General features: G+C 38.0%; 1 protein-coding gene and 1 pseudogene across 2 annotated transcripts; both read right to left on the reverse strand.

Annotated features, from left to right (window-relative positions):
- Nucleotides 1-567: 567 nt before the first annotated feature.
- Nucleotides 568-21,027, reverse strand: LOC109078560 (psychosine receptor-like). 2 transcript variants are annotated; one of them, XM_042743155.1, is made up of 2 exons: nt 20,951-21,027; nt 568-2,271 (listed from the first exon to the last, which is right to left on the reverse strand). In XM_042743155.1, the coding sequence occupies exon 2, from the start codon at nt 2,259-2,261 to the stop codon at nt 1,218-1,220; it is 1,044 nt and encodes a 347-aa protein (XP_042599089.1). In that variant the 5' UTR covers nt 2,262-2,271; nt 20,951-21,027; the 3' UTR covers nt 568-1,217. The 2 variants fall into 2 exon arrangements, with proteins under 2 accessions (XP_042599089.1, XP_042599088.1); XM_042743154.1 differs by lacking the exon at nt 20,951-21,027 and adding an exon at nt 3,511-3,640.
- Nucleotides 16,597-17,222, reverse strand: LOC109059137 (annotated as a pseudogene).
- Nucleotides 21,028-22,662: the final 1,635 nt, after the last annotated feature.

Raw genomic sequence — 22,662 nt, forward strand, 5'->3', positions numbered from 1 at the left:
TTTTTTTTCGTTTCTCTTATTCCATGGATTTTACCCATTTCCTTCCACTCGTCACCAGTGTTTTTGTGCCACCACTATGCGCATGCAAATGCAAGTTATGTAACTGTGATGTCTTCTCCAAATTGATCTATTTACACAAATGTACACTCATATCATGTATCAATGTTAAAAACTGAATATATGCATATACTTTGAACATTTGAACAGTTTAGTTTTTGTTCATAAACGGTATGCATTAGTATAGGAAGTTCTATTATTGAAAAAGCAAGGCAATGTTGCTATCGAAGTTGGACACAGCCTTGTATAAGATATCACACTCAAAATATATTTAACTAGTTACACTTCAGATGTTTATAATATTTTGAGCAAAATATTAGGGAAGAAGAGGCTGTCAAAGTGAAAGTGCGAACTGGTGCCTACACTAGATGAAACCAACAGGAAATTCTGATGAAACACTGTTCTCATTTCTCAAAATCCAAGGTCTTGATGCAGACATACAGTTCATGGTCAGTATTTTGTGTTTAAATGTCAACTTTCTCTTTATTAAAAATTATATTATCTTTCTTTCAGAGATTTTTAATAAAGGAATAGTTTGTTTGAACATATTACAACCTGGATGTTTTAGACAAATACAGAGCTCTGGCATGAAAATCTAGATGGTGCATACCGATAGGTCTAACTCAATCTGATCTAATGACATCATCACATGGCACAGCTGATTGGTTCTCTCCTGTATCGGTAGCCAATAAGCTCGCTGCTCAACATTCAAATATATGACTAGTGATTGCGATAGCAGTGCAGCTTGCTTTAGAAACCCTTCACCTTCCCCAGCTCCACCTGTATAGATCTGTTAAGATTTGATAGTGTATGCTATATGGGGGTCATTTCATGTGTTATATTTGCAGCAGCAATATTTCTTACATGCTCACAGCAGCATGTTGTGGATGTATTGGCAGTAGTAAGTCTCTGTACTTGCCCTGCCGCAGCAGCAGCAGCAGCGTAGCAGATCTATTCCGCCAAAACCAAATACACTAACATTGTCATGTACATTACCATGCCAATCCCTCCGAGAGTTGTCATGACAGAAATGAGCTTTGGCAGACAGTTTGTGTTTGAACGTACAGCTTGTAAAGTTGTAAGGCTTCATTTCATTCCTTAGTTTTAGTCCAGTTTCTTTTTAAAACAGTATAGCATATATAAACATCAGCATGATCTGATCACAAGTGGTCAGTGCTGAATTCAGTCCTTAAGGTTGTTTCTGTGATTGGAACGGTAGCAGTTCCAAGAATTTGGCTGTTTTGTTGTTCCATCTCTTTTTGACACTCTTTCTTCCATTTTCTCCTGAGGATGAGTAACACATTTAAAGCGCTGGCTTGACCCGTTCTGCTCATGAAGCAGTACAGAAGTGGATCAGCCAGGCAGTTGAGCATGGCGAGTAAGGCGCAGACCTTATATCCAATGAAGAGCCAGTTGGGATATGGACAAACCTCCAGCAAAACCCTCAAAACCATCATGATGTGCACAGGTCCAAAACATAAATTAAGGGTCAACATAATGCATCCAAGAAGCCTGAAGACATGCCGGCGCTCCACTGACCCAAGCATTTGGTTTCTCTTCACATCCGAACATATCTGCCAATAACAGAAACCCACAACCAATGCAGGAATGAGAAAGCCTACAACAAAACGAGCAACGTTGGCTATTTTTTGCTTTTCGGGTAAAGGAAATAAATCCAAGCAGATTAATTCTTCCTCATCGTAGACACTCTCTGGATGCACGGTCATTGCATTGAATACAACAGTAAAAATCCAAGCAGCAATGCTCATGCTGACCGCAGTCTTCCGCTGTCTAAAAGTGCAAAATTTGAGCGGGTAAACGATGGCTAAGTACCGATTCACCGCGATGCAGCTTAGAAGCATAGCGCTGGTGTAGAAGTGTGTGAAGAGCAGGAAAACACAAATAAAACACATCGTCTTGCCGTGAAGCCACCGGTCGTAAAGACAGAATTGAACCCACACTGGTAAGCACGTGATAAACAAGAGGTCCGAGAAAGCCAGGTTAAACAGATAGACGCCCAGCTCGTTCTTCTGACGGATGAGCCGATACGACACAAACAGGAAGAAGATGTTGGACGGGATGCCGATCAGGATCACAGCCAGTTGCAGGCCTACGAATACCATCTTTTCAGGATGTGCAGACGGGTAGCAGTCATCTGTTTCATTTGTGCTGGAGTTGTTCATCAATTCGACCATTATGTTCATCTCAAGGCAGCTAGATTAGAAATAAACATTAGTTACTATGTGATAGTTTAACTTCACAGTAGAATAGCAAATATGAACCAAATTATTCATGCAAAACTGTAGTTTTTTCACCATTGCTCCAAACCTCTTTTCTTGCTACTCTTTTCTATAAGTGAATGTGGACAGATGCTGTCGAGGTCAAAATGGCGAAAATAAATAAATAAAAAATAATTAAAGTCACTTAGGGTCGATAGCAGATTTAAAAGTTTTTTTTTTTAATATTTTTTATTTTAGATTTTTAGAATTTAGACAGTAATAAAAACAGTAATATTGTGAAATACTATTACACAAATAATTTCTAATAGCTATTTGCTATAATAGCTAATAATGAATATATTATAAAAATGATCCTTCAGAAATCATTCTAATATGCTGATTTGATGCTCAAGAAACATTTCTGATTACTATCAATGTTGAAAACAGTTATGCTGTTAAATATATTTGTGGTAACGGTCATGCATTTGATATTTGATAAATGGAAAGTTCAAAAGAACAGCATGTTTTGTGACTTTGGAACATTTTAAGGCATCTTTGCTGAATAAAAAAAAAAAAAAAGAAAAAAGCAGTTTCTTTCAAAGAAAAATCATAGTGATCCCAAAACCTCTGATGTAGATTAAACAGTAAAGATTGACATTTGATTCCGAAGGAATACATGAACTGAAACACCTTTAATACAATGTAAGTTGCTTTTGAAAACAAACAAACAAACAAACAAACAAAAAAAACATAAAATGTAAGTCATTTTAAGCCATTCGAGCTGTACATTTTCATCTCTTCCTCACGCAACACTATCATATTGATTTAAAAGACTTGTGATGTACACTCCTTGTAATATAGACTTGCAATATTGTAATATATGGACTATTTTTCGATATTTTGTCAATGCTTAAGCTTAACGGTCACTGGTTGCTTTTGCTGTACAGAATAGCCGGGTCAATATTCTGCCTAAGATCTGCTTATACAAAATAAATAATGTTACACGAGTTGAGTGACATGAGGGCAAGTAAATGATGACAGAAGGAGTGCTTTCTCTTTAAGTGGATTTATTTACTGACCCACAATATATATCACAAAACAGACCAAATATTACTAGAATAACATTGTAGCGTCACTAGAATGTTGCAATAAATCAACCAAACAAACCTTTGTATGTACCATGAAAAGCCCATGTGCTGAATATTTATCTGAAGAGAATCAAATGTAAACTCACCATAAGTGCAGAGATTCAGGAATCAGCTTTTTTTGGACAAAAAGTTTTATTAGATAAGATTTACTAAGATATACACGAAAGAACTGCATGTTACAATGATATCCTATCCATGGGAGGAAGTAAAAGCAAACATGACTTCCTTGTTTTGCTTCTGTTTAACCACAGTGTGCAGAAACCACCAAACACTGAAGAAGTGGACAGTTCCGTGAGTGCTCTGCCTTCCCGAAATATGATTTCTCACTCTTCTATTTATGTTTCTTCTGATAACCACTGTTTGTTAACTACAATGGGTACGGAAAGTATTCAGACCCCTTTACATTTTTTTTTCTTTGTTTTTTTTATTGCAGTTTTTTGATATAATGTTGTAAAAGCAGCACTTATTGACAGAAAGACACTGAATTGTTGACATTTTTGCAGATTTATTAAAAAAGAAAAACTGAAATATCACACGGTCCTAAGTATTCAGACCCTTTGCTGTGACACTCATATATTTAACTCAGGTGCTGTCCATTTCTTCTGATCATCACAGAGATGGTTCTACACCTTCATCTGAGTCCAGCTGTGTGTTTGATTATACTGATTGGACTTGATTAGGAAAGCCACACTCCTGTCTATATAAGACCTTACAGCTCACAGTGCCATGTCAGAGCAAATGAGAATCATTGCTGAGGTCAAAGGAAACTGCGTCTGAAGAGCCTCAGAGACAGAAATTGTGGCAAGGCACAGATCTGGCACACAGGTTACAAAAAACAATTCTGCTGCACTTAAGGTTCCCTAAGAGCCCAGTGGCCTCCATAATCACTTAAATGGAAGATGTTTGGGACGACCAGAACCACAGTCCTGTAGAGCTGGCCGTCCGGCAAACGTAGCCATCGGGGAAAGAAGAGCCTGATGAGAGAGGTGGGAAGAAGAACCCAAAGACGTCACTGTGGCTGAGCTCCAGAGATGCAGTAGTAGGGAGATAGAAAGTTGTAGAAAGTCAACCATCACTTGCAGCCCTCCACCTGTCGGGGCTTTATGGCAGAGTGGCCCGACGGAAGCCTCTCCTCAGTGCAAGAGAACATGAAAGCCCGCCATGGCGTTTGCTAAAAAACAGGAAATAAGATTCTTGGTCTGATGAGAGACCAAGATATTATCATTTTGGCCTTATTCTAAGGTGGGATGTGTGGAAAAACCAGGCACCTGCTCATCACCTGTCCAATACACATGCAGGAAGCAGCATCATGCTGTTGTTTTTCCGTTTAACTGTTGCACATGAGGGAAAGATGAATGCGGAGTGCAGGGATTATCTGGTACGAAAACCTTCTCCAGAGTGCTCCGGACCTCAGACTATCTGGGCCCGAAGGTTACCTTCAAACAAGACAATGACCCTAAGCACACAGCTAAAGTAACGAAGGAGTGGCTTCACAACAACTCGTGACTGTTCCTGAATGCCCAGCCAGGAGCCCGATTAAACCCAATTGAGACATCTCTGGAGAGACCTGAAAATAGCTTGTTCACACCGGTTTACCATCCAATCTGACAGAACTGGAGAGGATCTGCAAGGAGGAATGGCAGAGGGATCCCCTCCAAGTGTGGCAAAACTTGTTGCATCTTTACAGTCACTTTATTCAGGCGAAAATTAGATCAAAAAGGTGCTTCTACTAAACTTACTGAGCAAATAGGGTCTGTATACTTAAAAAAATTGAACTCCAAATGATTTTTGAGTAATGCTCTGGACTTATAACAAAGATCGTGAAACTTTAGGGGTCTGAATACGTTCCGTACCCCACTGTGTTTTGTGGTGTGTGTGTGTGTGTCTATATGCTTTTACCCATAAAAAAGAGTCATGATGTTTTTCTGGGATTCTGTCTGTACATTATTGATAATGAGGTTGAGTTATGGCATGTCACAGACTGGTTCAGATTGCAGTTTGAAATTTCAGCTAAACTATTTTAAGGGTCAATAAATTACAGATATTAAAGTAGAGCAAAGTCATGTCCACCAACAAGCTACATGATCCATTTTGAAAGCCAAACTTCTTATGGGGTAAGCAATGTAAGAAGAGTGAGGGAAGAATGGAGTGAACTTACTTTTAGTGAGCCATTTCCTCTTTACATCAAGTATTTTAATAGCAGCGTTTTTTTTTTTGTTTTTTTGCATTGTCTGCCAGATGAACGTCAAGTTAAACATCTCTCAGAAACCACAGACAATATTTCGATAGCATCTTTGCATTTTTGTTGCAGCGGATAAGCTATGTTTCACACCTCTCTTTTCATTTCTGGAAACTAATAATCACACCAACCAAATGCACAGGGTTGCACTCACCTGCTCATTTGTATATGACTATTTTCCACATCTCAAAATAACAGTGAAGTCATCAAAACAATTTCACACATACTTACAATTTATATACAAACTTTTTAAACAGAAGCCTTTAGGTTTTTAACCCTATAAAGCTACTGTATCATATATGATACACAAATTTGTAAGGCCTGTGAATGATACAAATTTAGCTGAAAATCCATCTACTCCATGTCTTCTGTCATCTGATTGACGTTTTTAACAAGTAAATGTCCTTTTCAGTGTAATTTTACAAACACATCATCAGCTGGTGCTTCACGTGTGTTTTTCTGCTGTCAATGTTTACTGATTTTTATCAGGTTGATGTAAGAATAACTGTAGTAATATTTCCAGACGAACACTGTTGCACTGAAGCAGCTCAGCTTTACTTGATTCTCCATCAATCATGTTTTAGAGTCTCAAATCTGATCATCAGGATCTTTTGAGGAGCGTTTGTTTCCAGAAGCTTTACTTTCACTGTTCCTCAGTGGAGGAATGATCTTCACAAGCCTCCAGAGCATCTCACATCTTCTGAGGAGCCTTTATTTCTTCATCTCTCAATCAATGCATTATATGTTTGGATCATTTACATCTCATCTTACGAAGACATTATTGGAGATATAGAGTGACCACTGATGTTTATATAATTTTATGTAAGTATCCACTAAATTGTCAGAAATATCTCATTGATTTACATTACAAGCTTTAGAATTTTTTTAATCATATAAATTACACCAAATTGCATTTTTTGCTCAGTTTGAGTCTCTGAAATAAAAATTAAGCAGGTTTTCCTCCATAGGCTATTATAACAATATCATATTATATGAGCCATAAAAGCCTGATGTATCAAATATGATCCTCAAAAAAAGTCCAAGTCAGATTTTACACGCTAAGGTTCATGAGAACATATTCAGTCTGTTAATAACAAATGAGTCTGTCAAGACATGAAGCAGTATATTCAGAATGTCAGGCTTTCAAAACAGATGAATAAATCTTACTGAATTGCTCCTCACAGACTTTAAAAAGTCTTTTCATTTCAGTTTTAGCACTGTCACTTATGAGACAGTAAAGGATGGGGTCTAAAACACTGTTTATTGTAGTCGTAGCCACAAACACCATGTAATAGTCTCTTAGATTGTGCGTGACGCTGCAGTTTCCAGGCTCCAGCAGTCCTCTGATGAACATCACCACCTGGAAGGGCATAAAAGCCAACAAGTAGGTGAAAAGGAGAGAGAAGAGAAGGCGGCAGATCTTTCTCCGTTCGCTGACCACAGTAGAGGTGCTTTTCTACAGCGCCCTGATGATCTCCTCGAAGCAGAAGCTCATGATGAGCACAGGAACTATGGCGTTATTTCCCTGTCAAATGTCGAGAGCGCATTATTGTAGCGCGAAAGTACATTAATATAATGTGCGAGCGCGAATCTCTCTGCTCGCGCGCGGGATATAATGCGCGGAGCGTGAATCTCTCCTGGGCGCGCGCTCTCAGATACAAGTTGCTCTTGTAATAATCTTCTTCTTCTTCTTTCTGTTTATTGGCGGTTGGCAGACTAGCTTATTAGTGCATTACCGCCACCATCTGAACTGGAGTGTGGAGCATCGATGCATGTATATGTATCATATATGTATGTTTATCATACTAAATAATACCACTAATAGTCAAAAATAAATAAATAAATAAACAAATAAATACATAACCATCATTATATTCTTATATAATTTCCTGTATCTTTAAGATATTTCAACAAAGCAAATCTATTTATTCTTATTCCTTTTTAGCTTACTTAATATATCTACTAGCATCATGCTTCCACCTTCTTCTATTACTTTAGCTTCTAGCATTTGTCGTTCGTTGTTGTATGCTCTACAATGCAACAGTACATGCTCTACAGTTTCACAAATCCCACAATGCATACATAATCCATTTGGATGTTTCTTAATTCTATTTAAATTTCCATTCAATGCAGTATGTCCTATTTTAATTCTTATTATTACTGATTCTTCTCGTCTTCTTAATCCCATGTCATTGTTACGTATTCCTACTTCCCTTTGAATTCTATATAGATGTCGTCCAGTCTTCTCTTTCTCCCAAAGTTTTTGCCATGCATTTATAAGAGCTTTCCTAATTATTGTTTTTGCTTCTGCCTTACTAATTTTTATGTCAATTCCTATCTGATTCAAGTTCAAAGAATTCTTAGCCTGCTTATCTGCCTTCTCATTTCCTTCAACTCCAACATGTGCTGGAACCCAAATAAATGAAATAAAAATGCCCTGATTTTCCATTCTATATATACTGCAGTATTTCAAGTATAACATCTTGTCTGCAGTTAGACTGGCCTGATTGGATGCTCTTTAACGCAGCCAATGAATCTGAACATATTACCGTTTTTTTTATTCTATTCTCCTCTACCCACTGGAGAGCCATAACAATAGCTACCAACTCTGCTGTAAATACAGATAAAAAATCTGGGGTTCTTTTCTTAATAACTATTTCATAATGTGGAATAACTACTGCTATTCCCATTTTCATAGTTTCTGGATCTTTTGAACCATCAGTAAATATCTGTATCATATCATAATACTTCTGATCCATATATTTATTAACTCTTATTTTTATTGGATCACAATCCTGTTTCTTCACTTCATCTGTTAAAAAAAGATCTACTATAGGCATTACAAACATCCATGGTGGAACTGCTGACATGTGTACTGTATTACTGAATTTTATATTTTTTACCTCTATTGATTCTGCTATTTGCTCCATTTCTTGACCAATATTCTTAATATTACTTTTTCCATTTTCCCAACTTTTTAACAATATTGCTTTAGTAGGGTGTTCATTGTTGTGCCCCATCAAAGATGCCCAATATACCATTTTCAGCTGTTTACGTCTTGTTTCCAACGGCATTTCTCCCATTTCAACTTGCATGGAAGCTCTAGGGGGAAGTTTTTTAAATGCCCCACAGCATATTCTCAAAGCCTGTGTCTGTACAGCATCTACTTTTTTTAGTAGAGACTTACTCGCCGACCCATAAATCATACTACCATAATCTATTGCTGATCGGATGATAGCCATATATATATTCCTAAGAGAACTTCTACTTGCACCCCAATCACTACCTGCTAGATATCGCATAACATTCAGTGCCTTTTTGCACTTGGTCAGCAGTTTCTCTACATGCGTATAAAAAGTCAATCTTGAGTCCAACCACACTCCAAGAAATTTTACCACTGACACCTGTTCCAGAAGCTGTCCATATAATGATAAATTAATATTAATATTTCTCTTTTTTGTAAAACAAATGATTTGTGTTTTGGCTACTGATATTCGAAAACCCCATTTCAGTGCCCACTCTTCAACTTTATTTATTGCATCCTGAACTTTCTTAACTGTATATGATACATTTCGGCCTCTTTTCCAAAGTGCCCCATCATCCGCATATAAAGATCTACCCACATCCTGCTGTAAACCACTGAATATATCATTTATCATTATATTGAATAGAAGAGGGCTACACACACTCCCTTGAGGTGTTCCATTTTCAACTGCATAAACAGTAAACAAGATGTTCCCACTCTAACTTGAATTTTCCTCTCAAACAAAAAATCCAACACCCAGTTATAAATTCTTCCTCTAATTCCCATATTCTTGAGTTTATTATAAGTAGCCCTTCTTTCCATAACATGTCATAAGCTTTTTCCACATCAATAAAAACTGCAATCACAACTTCTTTATTTATCTGTGCCCTTCTTATTTCTGATTCTAAACATAATAATGAATCCATTGTTGTTCTACCTCTCCGAAAGCCACTTTGATGAGGAGTAAAAAGCCCTCTGTTTTCTATTTCATATGTAAGCCTACTTGTAATCATTCTCTCCATAATTTTGCACATGTTCGATGTTACTGCTATCGGCCTGTAATTTGTTGCTTCTGACCTATCTTTGCCAGGCTTTCCTACAGGGATAACTATTGAATGTTTCCATGCTGAAGGAAGTTTGCCCTCTGCCCATATTTTGTTGTATAACTTCAGTAATTTAAAAAGTGCTACATCTGATAATTTTCCTATCATACTATAACATATCTCGTCCTGCCCCGGAGAAGTTTCTTTTACTTTAGCATTGCTCTTTTTAATTCATAAAGTGTAAAATCTGCATCTAGTGGGTTTCCACTTGCTTCACATTTATTAAAAATATCAGGATTTTCTCTTCTAACTCTTTCTCTACACTCCTTAGCCTCTTCAGTCAAATTACTACTACAATTTACTTTTGCAAATACTTTAGCTAGCATCTCTGCCTTCTCTTCATTTGAAACTGCAATTTCATTTCCATTCTTTAATACTGGCATGTTAAAATTCTTGCAAAAACCTCCCATCCTTCTAATCATACTCCAAATATCTGAAATCTGTATATCCCATCCAATATTTTTACAGTAATTTCTCCAATAGTTTCTTTTAGCTGTTTTAATAGTTTTCCTTATTATAGCTTGTGCTTTCTTATACTTTATAAGGTCCGAGTATAAATACGATGATTTAACTTTCTTAAATGCTTTATTCCTTTGTTGTATAACTTCTTCACACTTTTTATTCCACCATGGTACTGACTTCCTTTTCCTAACTGCTGTTTTCTTTCCTATTATCTCTGTCGCTGTTATATGTATAATATTACTTATTTTTTCATTATATTCTTCTATTCCATCTTCCTGGTCATCCATTTCAATAATTCTATTACTACAAATATAACTGAATGCTTCCCATCCTGCATTCTTTAATTTCCATCTTTCTAGGTTTCCTTGTTCTGCCTTTTGTATTCTAATACCAATTCTGCCTTTTTACTGGATAATGATCACTCCCTACTGTTGTTTCCTTCAAAACTTTCCATGTACAAATGCTTGCCATATTTTGTGATACCAATGTAAGATCTAGTACTGACTCCTGGCCATTTACAATGTTCACCCTTGTTCCTGATCCATCATTAATACACACCAGTCCATTTTCATCCAATAATTCTTCAATTACTTTACCATTAAAATCTGTATTTTTACTACCCCATAAAGTGCTGTGACTATTAAAGTCACCACACCACACCACTTTATCCCCCACTTAATTCCACCAATTCTTCTAATTTTTCTTTTTGTAATTTTTTACATGGGTTATATAAGTTGATCACCATGACGCTACCTTTATCAGTCCAGATTTCTACCATAACAACTTCTTTTTCATTATTACTAATCTCTCTATACCTCACTCCTTGTTCAATAAAAGTTATTACACCTCCACCTGTTCCTATTTCCCTGTCTTTCCTTACACTTTCATAGCCTTCAAAATTCTAAAATCAAGATTAGGTTTTAACCACGTTTCTTGTACACAAATAACCTTTGGTTTCTGTTGTAAATCTTCAATATACTTTTTAAATTCCTGCCCATTTGCTAAAAAACTCCTTGCATTCCACTGAATTATCTCAAAATACATTATGTACCTACCCCATTAGTAGCCTGCGAACCTTGGGGACCACCTACAAGTGCTTCTTTAACTGACTCTACTGTTGTTTCTCTTATGTCCAAATATTTCTCAGCTGCTCTAATTATTATCTTAATTCTTTCTGTTCTACTTGTCGTTTGAGCCGAGCAATTAATCACCTCTGCCACGAATGTTACAAATTTAATTTTATCAACCACTAACGAATCCTTGTTGATTCTGCACTGATTCTTTTGATTTTGGGTTTTCACGCTTGTGGATTCATTTATTTTTGGCGCTTCACTACTTTCCACTCTTTTAATAGCATCAGCATATGATATTCCTTCTGTCATCTTGACATTTTGGACTTTTATTCCCCTTTTCCTGACTTCACATCCTCCATATGCTGAACTATGTTCTCCCCCGCAGTTACAGCATTGCAGTTTAACATTTTCTCCACACTCCCCATATTGATGTTCTCCTGCACATTTACCACACCTTTGCCTACCTTTACATATAGCAGCCACATGCCCATATCTTTGGCATTTAAAGCATCTCAACGGCGGTGCTACATATTCCCTTACATTGTAGCTCATAAACCCAACCATCACTCTTGTTGGCAATACTTCTTCTTCGAACTGGATCATTATAGACAAACTGTCTTTCCTCACCCCATCCCTTGTATACTGCATCCATTTAACTTTGCCAACCTTTGCTCCAGTTAAACTCTTTTTAATCTCATCCTCTGACACTTCTGTTGGAATTCCATATATGACACCTTTAGTAGTTTTCCTCTCTTCCCATTTTGAGCATTTTACTGAATTACTTGCCAGTGTTTTTAATCGCAATGCTTTTTCTCTCTGCTTTTCATCTCTGCATATTAGCATTATATTTCCGTCACGTAATGTTATTGCATACTTAATGTTCCCTAGCTTCATTTTAAGTGCTTCCGTTATCTTTAATGGGTTCTTTGATCCAGGCACTTCAAATTTAATGATAACCTTATGTTCTTCCTTCCTTTCCACGATTCTTCGATTACTTTCCTCATTATCACTATCCGTATTATGTTGATGTACTTTCTTCCTTTTCCTATTTACTAGGTTCCACTCCATTTCATTCCTACCTCCCTCACCAGCTTCTTCCATCCATTCCTCCTGTTCATTTCCTGATCCATCGTCACTTCCTACCATCTCAGCTCCAGTCACAGTTCAATGCTACCAACCGCCCGGCACCCCACCCTCTTGTAATAATTTTCTCTGGGCTCGCTCTTCTTTTTCTTCTTCTTCTTTTAGAGTTTAACTGGCGGTTGGCAAACCAACTTAAGGTGCATTTACCGCTATCTACCAGACAGGAGTGGATGGTCGTCGAGAATAGTCAGAGGGAATTATTCACCTATGCGCATACTTATGATATAAATATGTACATATTAAATACGGTAGAACAACCCCGTATTTTTGAGAAACCTCATAACTTGATTTTTAACACTTTTAGATACATCTCCTAATAGATTAACTAAAGTAAGCGCTTTTCCTTCTTTATATAGGACTGATGGTTAAACAACTACGCTCTTCCATATAATTATTACACTCTATTAGGACATGTTCAGCTGTTTCTGGCTGACCGCAATAATCACAACCTCCTGTCTGATGTTTCCCTATACGGAATAAAGATCTACTGAGACCTGAATGGCCAATCCTTAAACGTGTCATCATTGCCTCTTCTCTCCTACTTCCATCCCTAGATCTACCCCCTCCCACATTTCTTTGCACACAGTAAAGATGTCTGCCAGTGTCATTACTATCCCACTGCTCTTGCCACATCCCAATCACTTTTTCCTGAATAATAGATTTCCCTTCAGCTTTCCATAGAGGGACATTGATGTTAACCTCATCCAATTTCAAGGCCTGTTTAGCTAGAATATCCACCTCTTCATTTCCATCAATACCTACATGGGCAGGGACCCAAACAAACTGAACACAAACACCTTTACTATGCAGCTGAAACAATATATGGTAAATTTTGTATAATAGATCTAGTCTGCATGACTTTCCTGTTTTTATGCTCAATAATGCAGCTTGACTGTCTGAGGCAACTACAGCTCTGTTTATGCCCCCAATATAATTCATAAACAGCCAATTAAGAGCTAAAGCAATGGCAGTGAGTTCAACAGTATACACTGCAAGATAATCAGAAGTTCTTCTTTTAATTTTGATGTTATATTGTGGAATATTCACTGCCGCTCCTGTTCTGCCTTTGTTGGGATCTTTAGACCCATCAGTATACAGTACAAGGTGTTCTTTAAACTGCTCAAAATAATTTTGAACAACAAGCCATTCTGGGGTACCGCTACTTTCCTTTTTCAATGCCAGTTGTAGCTGCAAGTCCACTACTGGCATAACAAACATCCATGGAGGTATAGATGAACATGGTACAGTCGAACTGAACTTAAATTGCGTCAAGCCTACATTCTGGGCTTTAATATCTACAATCCACCCAAAGCTATAGTAGTTAGACTTCTGATGTTCCCAACAATCCTTCAACACAGCTTTTGCTGGGTGAACACAGCTATGACCCTGGAGATTGACCCAGTACGCATACATTAACTTAACTCTCCTTATAGCAATAGGAGACGATCTAACAGCTCCACAACAAATACGCAACCCTTGTGATTGTTCTCTGTCCAACCTAATCAAATGACTTTCAGCTGCTCCCATATATGATAAACAGCCAGGGGGAAGTCGTGGCCTAATGGTTAGAGAGTCGGACTTGCAATCCAAGGGTTGTGAGTTCGAGTCTCGGGCCGGCAGGAATTGTAGGTGGGGGGAGTGAATGTACAGCACTCTCTCCACCCTCAATACCACGACTGAGGTGCCCTTGAGCAAGGCACCGAACCTCCAACTGCTCCCCTTGCGCCGCAGCATAAAATGGCTGCCCACTGCTCCGGGTGTGTGTTCACGGTGTGTGTGTGTGTTCACTGCTGTGTGTGTGCACTTGGATGGGTTAAAAGCAGAGCACGAATTCCGAGTATGGGTTACCATACTTGGCTGTATGTCACGTATGTCATGTCACGTCACAATCAAGGGAAGACCTCATGAGAGTCTGGTAAATCCTCAACAATGCTCCTCTTGCAGCTCCCCAGTTCTGACCAGACAAACACCTCAACAAATTATTAACTTTTTTACACTTAATTTGAACATACTCTATATGCTGCCATATAAGTTCCATGTAAGTTTCTCATCAAATATAACTCCCAAAAACCTCACAACACTCACTTGTTCCAACTTTTGCTCATAAAGTTTTAATGTAATGTCTTTATGTCGTCTTGAAAAACAAATAACTTGGGTTTTAGTAACAGACATTCTAAAGCCCCACTTATTAGCCCATTCCTCCACCACCACGATTGCATCCTGCATCTTCTTTTCCAGGTACTTCAGATTACGTCCCCGCATCCAAAGGGCTCCGTCATCTGCATATAAAGACCTGCCTATACTTCCGTCAATTCGATCGAAAATGTCATTTATCATTATGTTGAAAAGTACTGGACTGCAGACGCTCCCTTGCGGTGTACCATTCTCTACAGCATATGTACTATCTGGGCTCGCTCAGAGAGTATGCCTGCTCTTAAAACGTGTTCAGTGCAATCGCGAATCTCTCCTCTTCGCTTAAAGTAAGCGTGTATGTGCTTAGACTGTGTCCCGTGCATTCGCGCATGGCCAAGTACTCTTCTCTTCCATTTCTTTCTCTTTGCTCTTGGCATACACGCTGTCAAAACGGCAACAACCAATCAGAAATAGGCTTCAACGACTGACCAATGAAAACGCGACATCGTACATGGAATCTTATTGGTTGATATTGAACCGCACATGGAATAAGTTCACTGAAGTTCAATCAAGACGAGCCGAGATGGATCCGCCGAATCGACGATCTCAGGTAACCGGTTTTATTTGTTTTGATGTTAAATATGTCAAATGTTTCTTAGAAATGTCTGGGAAGAGGGCGATTGGATTATTTTACATATAAATTACCTAGACTGTCAACCACATTGTTCAAACTACGTGCCATGCCCATTGAAAGTGAGATTTTTTAGATATAAAAAAAATAAATAAATAATAATAATAAAAAAACCCAGTGCGTGATTGATTATGCCTAACACTCAACGCTGCAATCCGTGATAAAGAAAATCCATTGCAGATGACACTTTTCATTAATTTCACATCACTTCATTCGTGACAGCCATAGATAAAATGATTTTACTGGGGCATTTTGCCCCCTTATTATTCCCCCGAAATATTTGTTCAGATTTGAATTTAGCAGTTGATCTCACTACGTACTTAATGTTTAATCACTGGTGTGATTGCACGAGACAATGTGTTAATTATCAGACGTAAAATATTATTTTTGCCTTTTGGAATCGGCTTTCAAATATATTTGGCTAAAAAATCTAACCTTCAATGGGCATGGCACGTAGTTTGAACAATGTGGTTGACAGTCTAGGTAATTTATATGTAAAATAATCCAATCGTCCTCTTCCCAGACATTTCTAAGATACATTTGACATATTTAACATCAAAACAAATAAAACTGATTACCTGAGATCGTCGATTCGGCGGATCCATCTCGGCTCGTCTTGATTGAACTTCAGTGAACTTATTCCATGTGTTCCATGTGCGGTTCAATATCAACCAATAAGATTCCATGTACGATGTCGCGTTTTCATTGGTCAGTCATTGAAGCCTATTTCTGATTGGTTGTTGCCATTTTGACAGCGTTTATGCCAAGAGCAAAGAGAAAGAAATGGAAGAGAAGAGTACTTGGCCATGCGCGAACGCACGGGACACAGTCTAAGCACATACACGCTTACTTTAAGCGAAGAGGAGAGATTCGCGATTGCACTGAACACGTTTTAAGAGCAGGCATACTCTCTGAGCGAGCCCAGAGAAAATTCTTACAAGAGCAATGTGTATCTGAGAGCGTGCGCGAGCAGAGAGATTCGCGCTCCGCACATTATATTCCGCGCTCGAGCAGAGAGATTCGCGCTCGGGCACATTATATCCCGCGCGCGAGCAGAGAGATTCGCGCTCGGGCACATTATATCCCGCGCGCGAGCAGAGAGATTCGCGCTCGCGCATTATATTCCGCGCTCGAGCAGAGAGATTCGCGCTCGGGCACATTATATCGCGCGTGCGAGCAGAGAGATTTGCGATCCGCACATTATATTCCGCGCTCGAGGAGAGAGATTCGCGATTGGGCACATTATATTCCGCGCGCGAGCAGAGAGATTCGCGCTCGCGCATTATATTAATGTACTTTCGTGCTACAATAATGTGCTTTCGACATTTGACAGGAAAATAACGCCATAAGGAACCAGAAATCCCAGGGCCGCGCGTCTGATGGCCACATTTGCAGCAGTGGCAGTCATTATCATTGGCTCCTCGCACATACGACTGGCACAAAAGTTCCAGATTGTCTCCGTGTAGGTGAAAAGACTCACATGAAGCACGATCACCGCCCGCCAGCCATATGAGGACGCTCAACAACACAGTGGTTCTAACCCTCTCGCACACATGCGAAATGCAGCGGAAACACGATGGCTAAATATCGGTCCACAGAGATGCAGCACAGAAAGCCTGAACCCATGTAGAAGCTGTTGAACATGACCACCGCTATAACACTGCACTGTATCGTTCGTGCCATCACGATCCAAACGGGTAGAGTTAGGATATACAGCAGATCTCCGACTGACAAATTAATCAGATAAACCGCCAAATTATTGCCCTTCTTCATCAGAACCCAGGCAACGTACAGGGAAAGACAGTTTGCAGGAAATCCAATGATGAAGAACAGCGAGTAAGCCGTCGGGTACATGTACTGCTCCACTGCCTTTCCATGTAGGCAGATTCCAGATTCCAGAGTCCCATTTACAGAAGCGTTCTGGTCCATGTTAGATGCTAAAGTATCTCCTGCTCTCAGGTAGACTACTTCCAGTGATTAGTAATATATTGTGAGAGGCGTTGCCTTCAAGGAAAAACAAGCCATGCAAATTTTGTGATAAAAGTTCAAAAGGATTTAGGGTGACCACCGGGACAGTCCCGAAATTTGAAGCTTTGTCCCGCGCATTTTAATTTTGTCTTCGTCATTTTATTTCATCGTCCTTTAAATTACAATTCTACAATAAAAAAAATGTTAATAAGAAAACACTGGACATGCGCAGCGCAGCCGTTATTATTGGTTCTAGCGGCTAGCCAGAGCGGGAAAATAAACACTGAGAAAAAAAACCCCACACAGACACAAAAAAATAAAGAAAAAACGCAAGAGAAAAAAGGATCTATTCGGAGCTCCCGAGAAGAAAAAGCGTCTTTGTTCATATAATAAGGAATGGGAGAAAAATTATACATGGTTAAAACCAGTTACAGGTGATTGAATAGACACGTGCTGTTAAAATAATTTTTTACTGATATTACTAGTATTAAATATTATTAGTGACGTTCACAGCGCCGGTCAGCGCCGTCATTAACATTTTTATAAACCCTTTTAGCAATTTAAAACATGTTAACATCACTGCAAAAAGATATCTAATAAAAAAATCTATATTTATTCACCTAGTATAATAATAGTAATTTCTCTCCCTCGTGTCCCGCATTGTCCCGCAAAATCAGGTCTGCTGACCTGCAACAGAGCAATAGCCAGGTGGTCACCCTACATGCAAATCATGTTTTATAAAGAACTAGGACAGCATGACTGTTGATTTCCAGGATAAAATTAATATATTTACTCATTTAATAAATATGATCACCATACATACATTTGGGGTCAGTTACCATTTGTCACGATCATCAGCTGGAGTGCCCATGAACTCCAGTAGGGGGCACTCCACTCAGGACTCTTGCATTTGGTGTCCATTTCCATTCCAAACTCCAATTCCCATCCTGCCTCATACCTGGGACTGATTGCACACACACACCTGCATCTAATTACACACACACCTGTAGCTAATACACACACACACATATAAGCAGCACACTCACACCAACTCACTGCGAAGTCTTGTTTAGCCCCGTCTAGCATTTCCGAGTAGTGTTTGTTCGTCCCGTGTCTGATTTTGGTTTGTGTATTCTGCCTTTGATTCTCTGCTGCCTGCCCTGATCTCTGCCTGGTACTGTTACTGATTTTGGATATCCCTTTACACCCTTGATGCTGTTGTTGGATTACTGCCTGTTTAACCACACTCTAATAATAAACTACTGCATATGGATCTGAATGTCTCTGACTCCGCATTACACCAATTATGTACAGTATTTTATTTTTTTTAAATTTTTAATAGGATCTATCTAGTTTTCTTTTTAATGCCTAGTCAATTTATTTGAGATAACTTCCTATTTATTTACTTATTACTTGTAACAGTGGTTATTAAACACAATATTTAATAAATGTTCATCTCTAATCTAAACTCTCCTAGGTGTATATGACTTTCTTCTTTTAGACGAATCCAGTCGGAGTTATATTAAAAATTGTCTTTGATCTTTCAAGCTGTTTCATGGCACTCAGTCCAAAAGAAGTTAAAAACATCCCATCCATAAAAAAAAGTGTCTCACATGGCTCCGGGGGATGAACAAAGGCCTCCTATAGTGAATCGATGCGTTTTTTTTTTTTTGTACGAAAAATGTCCATATTTAAAATGTAATCACAGCTCCGGGCGGATAATGTATGAGGTCAGCTTTGCGCAACGAGGATTTGTAAAGAATGTTGGAGGATTTCGATATGTGATATGTGGATTCTGGTTTTTTTTGCTATTTTTAGGGAGATTTGCTTCCTTTGCTCTTGTTAACAAATGTTAGTTTTCACGAGACTCACCGGAGCATGCACAACGCTGACCCCTACGTCATCAGCCTGGAGCTGCTTCTGTGTACAACTGCTGGCTCAAGCTACATTAAAGTGATTATTATGTTTTGAATATGGATATTTTTCTTACAAAACCCCACTGATTCACTACAGGAGGCCTTTGTTCACTCCCCGGAGCCATGTGAGGATGGATGGGCGCTTTTTATTTAACTTCTTTTGGACTGATGCATGCAATACCTGCTGAGTGCCATGAAACAACTTGAAAGATCAAAGACAATTTTTAATATAACTCCGACTGGAGTCGTTTGAAAGAAGAAAGTCATATACACCTAGGATGACTTGAGGGTGAGTAATTTATGCACTAATTTTCATTTTAAGGTGAACTTACCCTTTAAATTTTGTCAAAAACGGGAAAGATTAATTTGATTATTTTAGTTGCAAACATAAAAATCCTGAGTTGTCTAACAAGTATTTGTCATGAATACAGTATCCCATTTGTTTTTTTACCATTTAAGACCATCTGTATTTCATATAAATACTTCACATCCCACAACACAATATTGTATGTATTAAGCCCTTCGATTCTCATTTGTTTTAGATTTATTAGATTAACCAATTAAAAAACTGCTGATCAGATTTCAATTACGGTTTTAGTATATGACACTTTCCAGCAGTATTTCATCTGGACGGTTGTTTAACCATTTCTCTAACCTGTTCTTCTGTCTCAACAGCTCATGACATAAAACCTTTCTGCACAAATTCCTTTTAGACTGATGAACTGCAGATGCAGAAGTGTTATCATACCGTACGTATGGAAAGTTTACACATCTGGATTAACAGCAGATAACTGAAGCATCTTACATGTGATGTACTACGTGAAATGAGAGTTGTTTATGTGAAGAACTGCATGGAAAATTGCCTGACTGTATATATCATTTCTGAAGTGAAGTATTACATCCTGGCTGCATCCCAGTTCTTGTACTTGCAGCACACTAGACTTGTGTTCTGGTGGTGGAGAATGTACATATTGTACTTCTGAGTATGCAGTAAAACTGTGCCAGTTTTGGCACATAATGCATCATAAAATAGTGTCTGGTAAAAGCTGAGCCATGCGAGTCGTGACGTGTTTTCTGTAGTGGTCTTTGCTAATATCACTTACATCAGTGATCAGCATCAGACTACTGCAATTTGAACCCTGCATGATATGTTGCAGTTTCTAATATAGTCCTGTTGGATTTATGGGATTGATGGGAGATGATGGCACAGTTATGTGTGGTTTAGTAGAAGAGAATTTGCTTATCCGTAGTTGAGTATTTGCATGTTTACAAGTTAGCAGCAAGGTATAATAATAAACATGGAAACACAACATTATGATGTGCAAGAATAATTGAAATTACAATTTCAGTGCCTGCTTTTTGAAATAGGTTAACACAATTTATTTGACAGTTTCATTCTAATAATAACCCATTTTGATAACTCACTGTAATACAGATATGCAGCCCCTGTGTTATTTATAGTAATGTAAAGCAATCCAACTGCTGTAGCTGCTTTCGTAATGATGAATTAATGACATTCATTCACCAGCACGGCTGGTTGAATGTAAATATTAAGTTTAAAGTGTTTCTTCCCCATATTTGGTCTAGAAATCGAATGACCTCAGCAACAGCTTTATGATCGTTTAAGCAATGTTTACTAACACAAGCAGAAATGTATGCTAGTTTAATGCTCATCTAATGATGGTAAACATCCTGCACAGCTGTTTTTGTAAATGTTATGGAGACGTTGCTGTTTCGAAATTAAGAGTGTAATAAGATACAGTAGATGCTCACCTCTGAGTCACTCCTTGTTCAAAGTTGGAGAAGTGCGTCTGTGCTAAGCGTTCTTTATCTGAATCAGCTTCCCCTAATCTGGCACTTCCTGTTTATATTGAAAGCTCAACCCATAAACCTCAAGAGAAAAGGCTAAGAGTTTATCGGGGGAAAGAAATCATCATCGCTGTAAATACTTTTAAGCGTAACCATGGTAAACATTTAGATACGTGAAAATATGTAGCTGTTTAATGAATTCGTGAATTCACTCACTTCCAATCAGCAAAGCATCATGTTAGCATCTTTGACTGCTGCAACATGTCTCACTTTTTTTTTTCTTTTACCATAAGTGTTGTGGTTTTGTCAAGTTCAAAGAGGTGCATGCTGTGTGAAAGACCTGAGTAGGACGTTGTCTGTGTAGGCAATACACAGGTTTTGGAATGGAGCTATAGTGTCCAGAACAGCATTTAACAATATTTTGGCCTAAATTAATGAGCCAAAATATGTTATTGTGCATTTGGTTATAATAGTATTTTACTATGCACATACATCAGAATCAGAATCACAAAGAGCTTTATTGGCAAGTGTCAGGAGCTTCCAGCACAAAAAGTACACACAAAGTGCAGACATATATATACTTATACATATACAGTACAGGTCAAAAGTTTGGAAACATTACTATTTTTAATGTTTTTGAAAGAAGTTTCTTCTGCTCATCAAGCCTGCATTTATTTGATAAAAAAAATACAGAAAAAAATGTAATATTGTGATATATTATTACAATTTAAAATAATTGTTTTTAAATGTATGATACTTTAAATTTTCATTTATTTCTGTGATGCAAAGCTGAATTTTTAGGATCATTATCACATGATCCTTTAGAAATCATTCTAATATGATTATTATTGGGGGGAAGTCGTGGCCTAACGGTCAGAGTGTTGGACTTGCAACCCAAGGGTTGCGAGTTCGAGTCTCAGGCCGGCAGGAATTGTAGGTAGGAGGAGTGAATGTACAGCGCTCTCTCCACCTTCAATACCACGACTGAGGTGCCCTTGAGCAAGGCACCGAACCCCCAACTGCTCCTCGGGCGCCGCAGCATAAATGGCTGCCCACTGCTCCGGGTGTGTGTTCACAGTGTGTGTGTGTTCACTGCTGTGTGTGTGCACTTTGGATGGGTTAAATGCAGAGCACGAATTCCGAGTATGGGTAACCATACTTGGCTGTATGTCACGTCAATTTCAATTTCAATTTCATATGATGATTCATTATCAAAGTTGGAAACAGTTCTGCTGCTTAATATTTTTTCAGAACATGTGATACTTTTTTAGGATACTTTGATGAATAAAAAGAAAAAAAAAAGAAGCTATGTTTTGGGGTCAGTAATTTTTTTTTCTTTCTTTTTTTTTTAAATAAAATCAATACTTTTATTCAGCAAGGATGTGTTAAATTGATAAAAAGTGATAGTTAAGAAAATATATTATTAGAATATATATTATTAGAATTTTTTTTTTATTTTGAATGAATGCAGTTGTTTTTAACCTTTTATTCATCAAATATATTAGACAGCAGAACTGTTTCCAACACTCATAATAAATCAGAATATTAGAATGATTTCTAAATGATCATGTGATAGACTGGATGTTTACATGTGACACTGAAGGCTGGAGTAATGATGCTGAAAATTCAGCTTTGCATCACAGGAATAAATTATTTTTTTTTAAAGTATATTCAAA

Source organism: Cyprinus carpio, chromosome B17 (genome assembly GCF_018340385.1).
Source record: "Cyprinus carpio isolate SPL01 chromosome B17, ASM1834038v1, whole genome shotgun sequence".
NCBI classification, from domain to species: domain Eukaryota; kingdom Metazoa; phylum Chordata; class Actinopteri; order Cypriniformes; family Cyprinidae; genus Cyprinus; species Cyprinus carpio.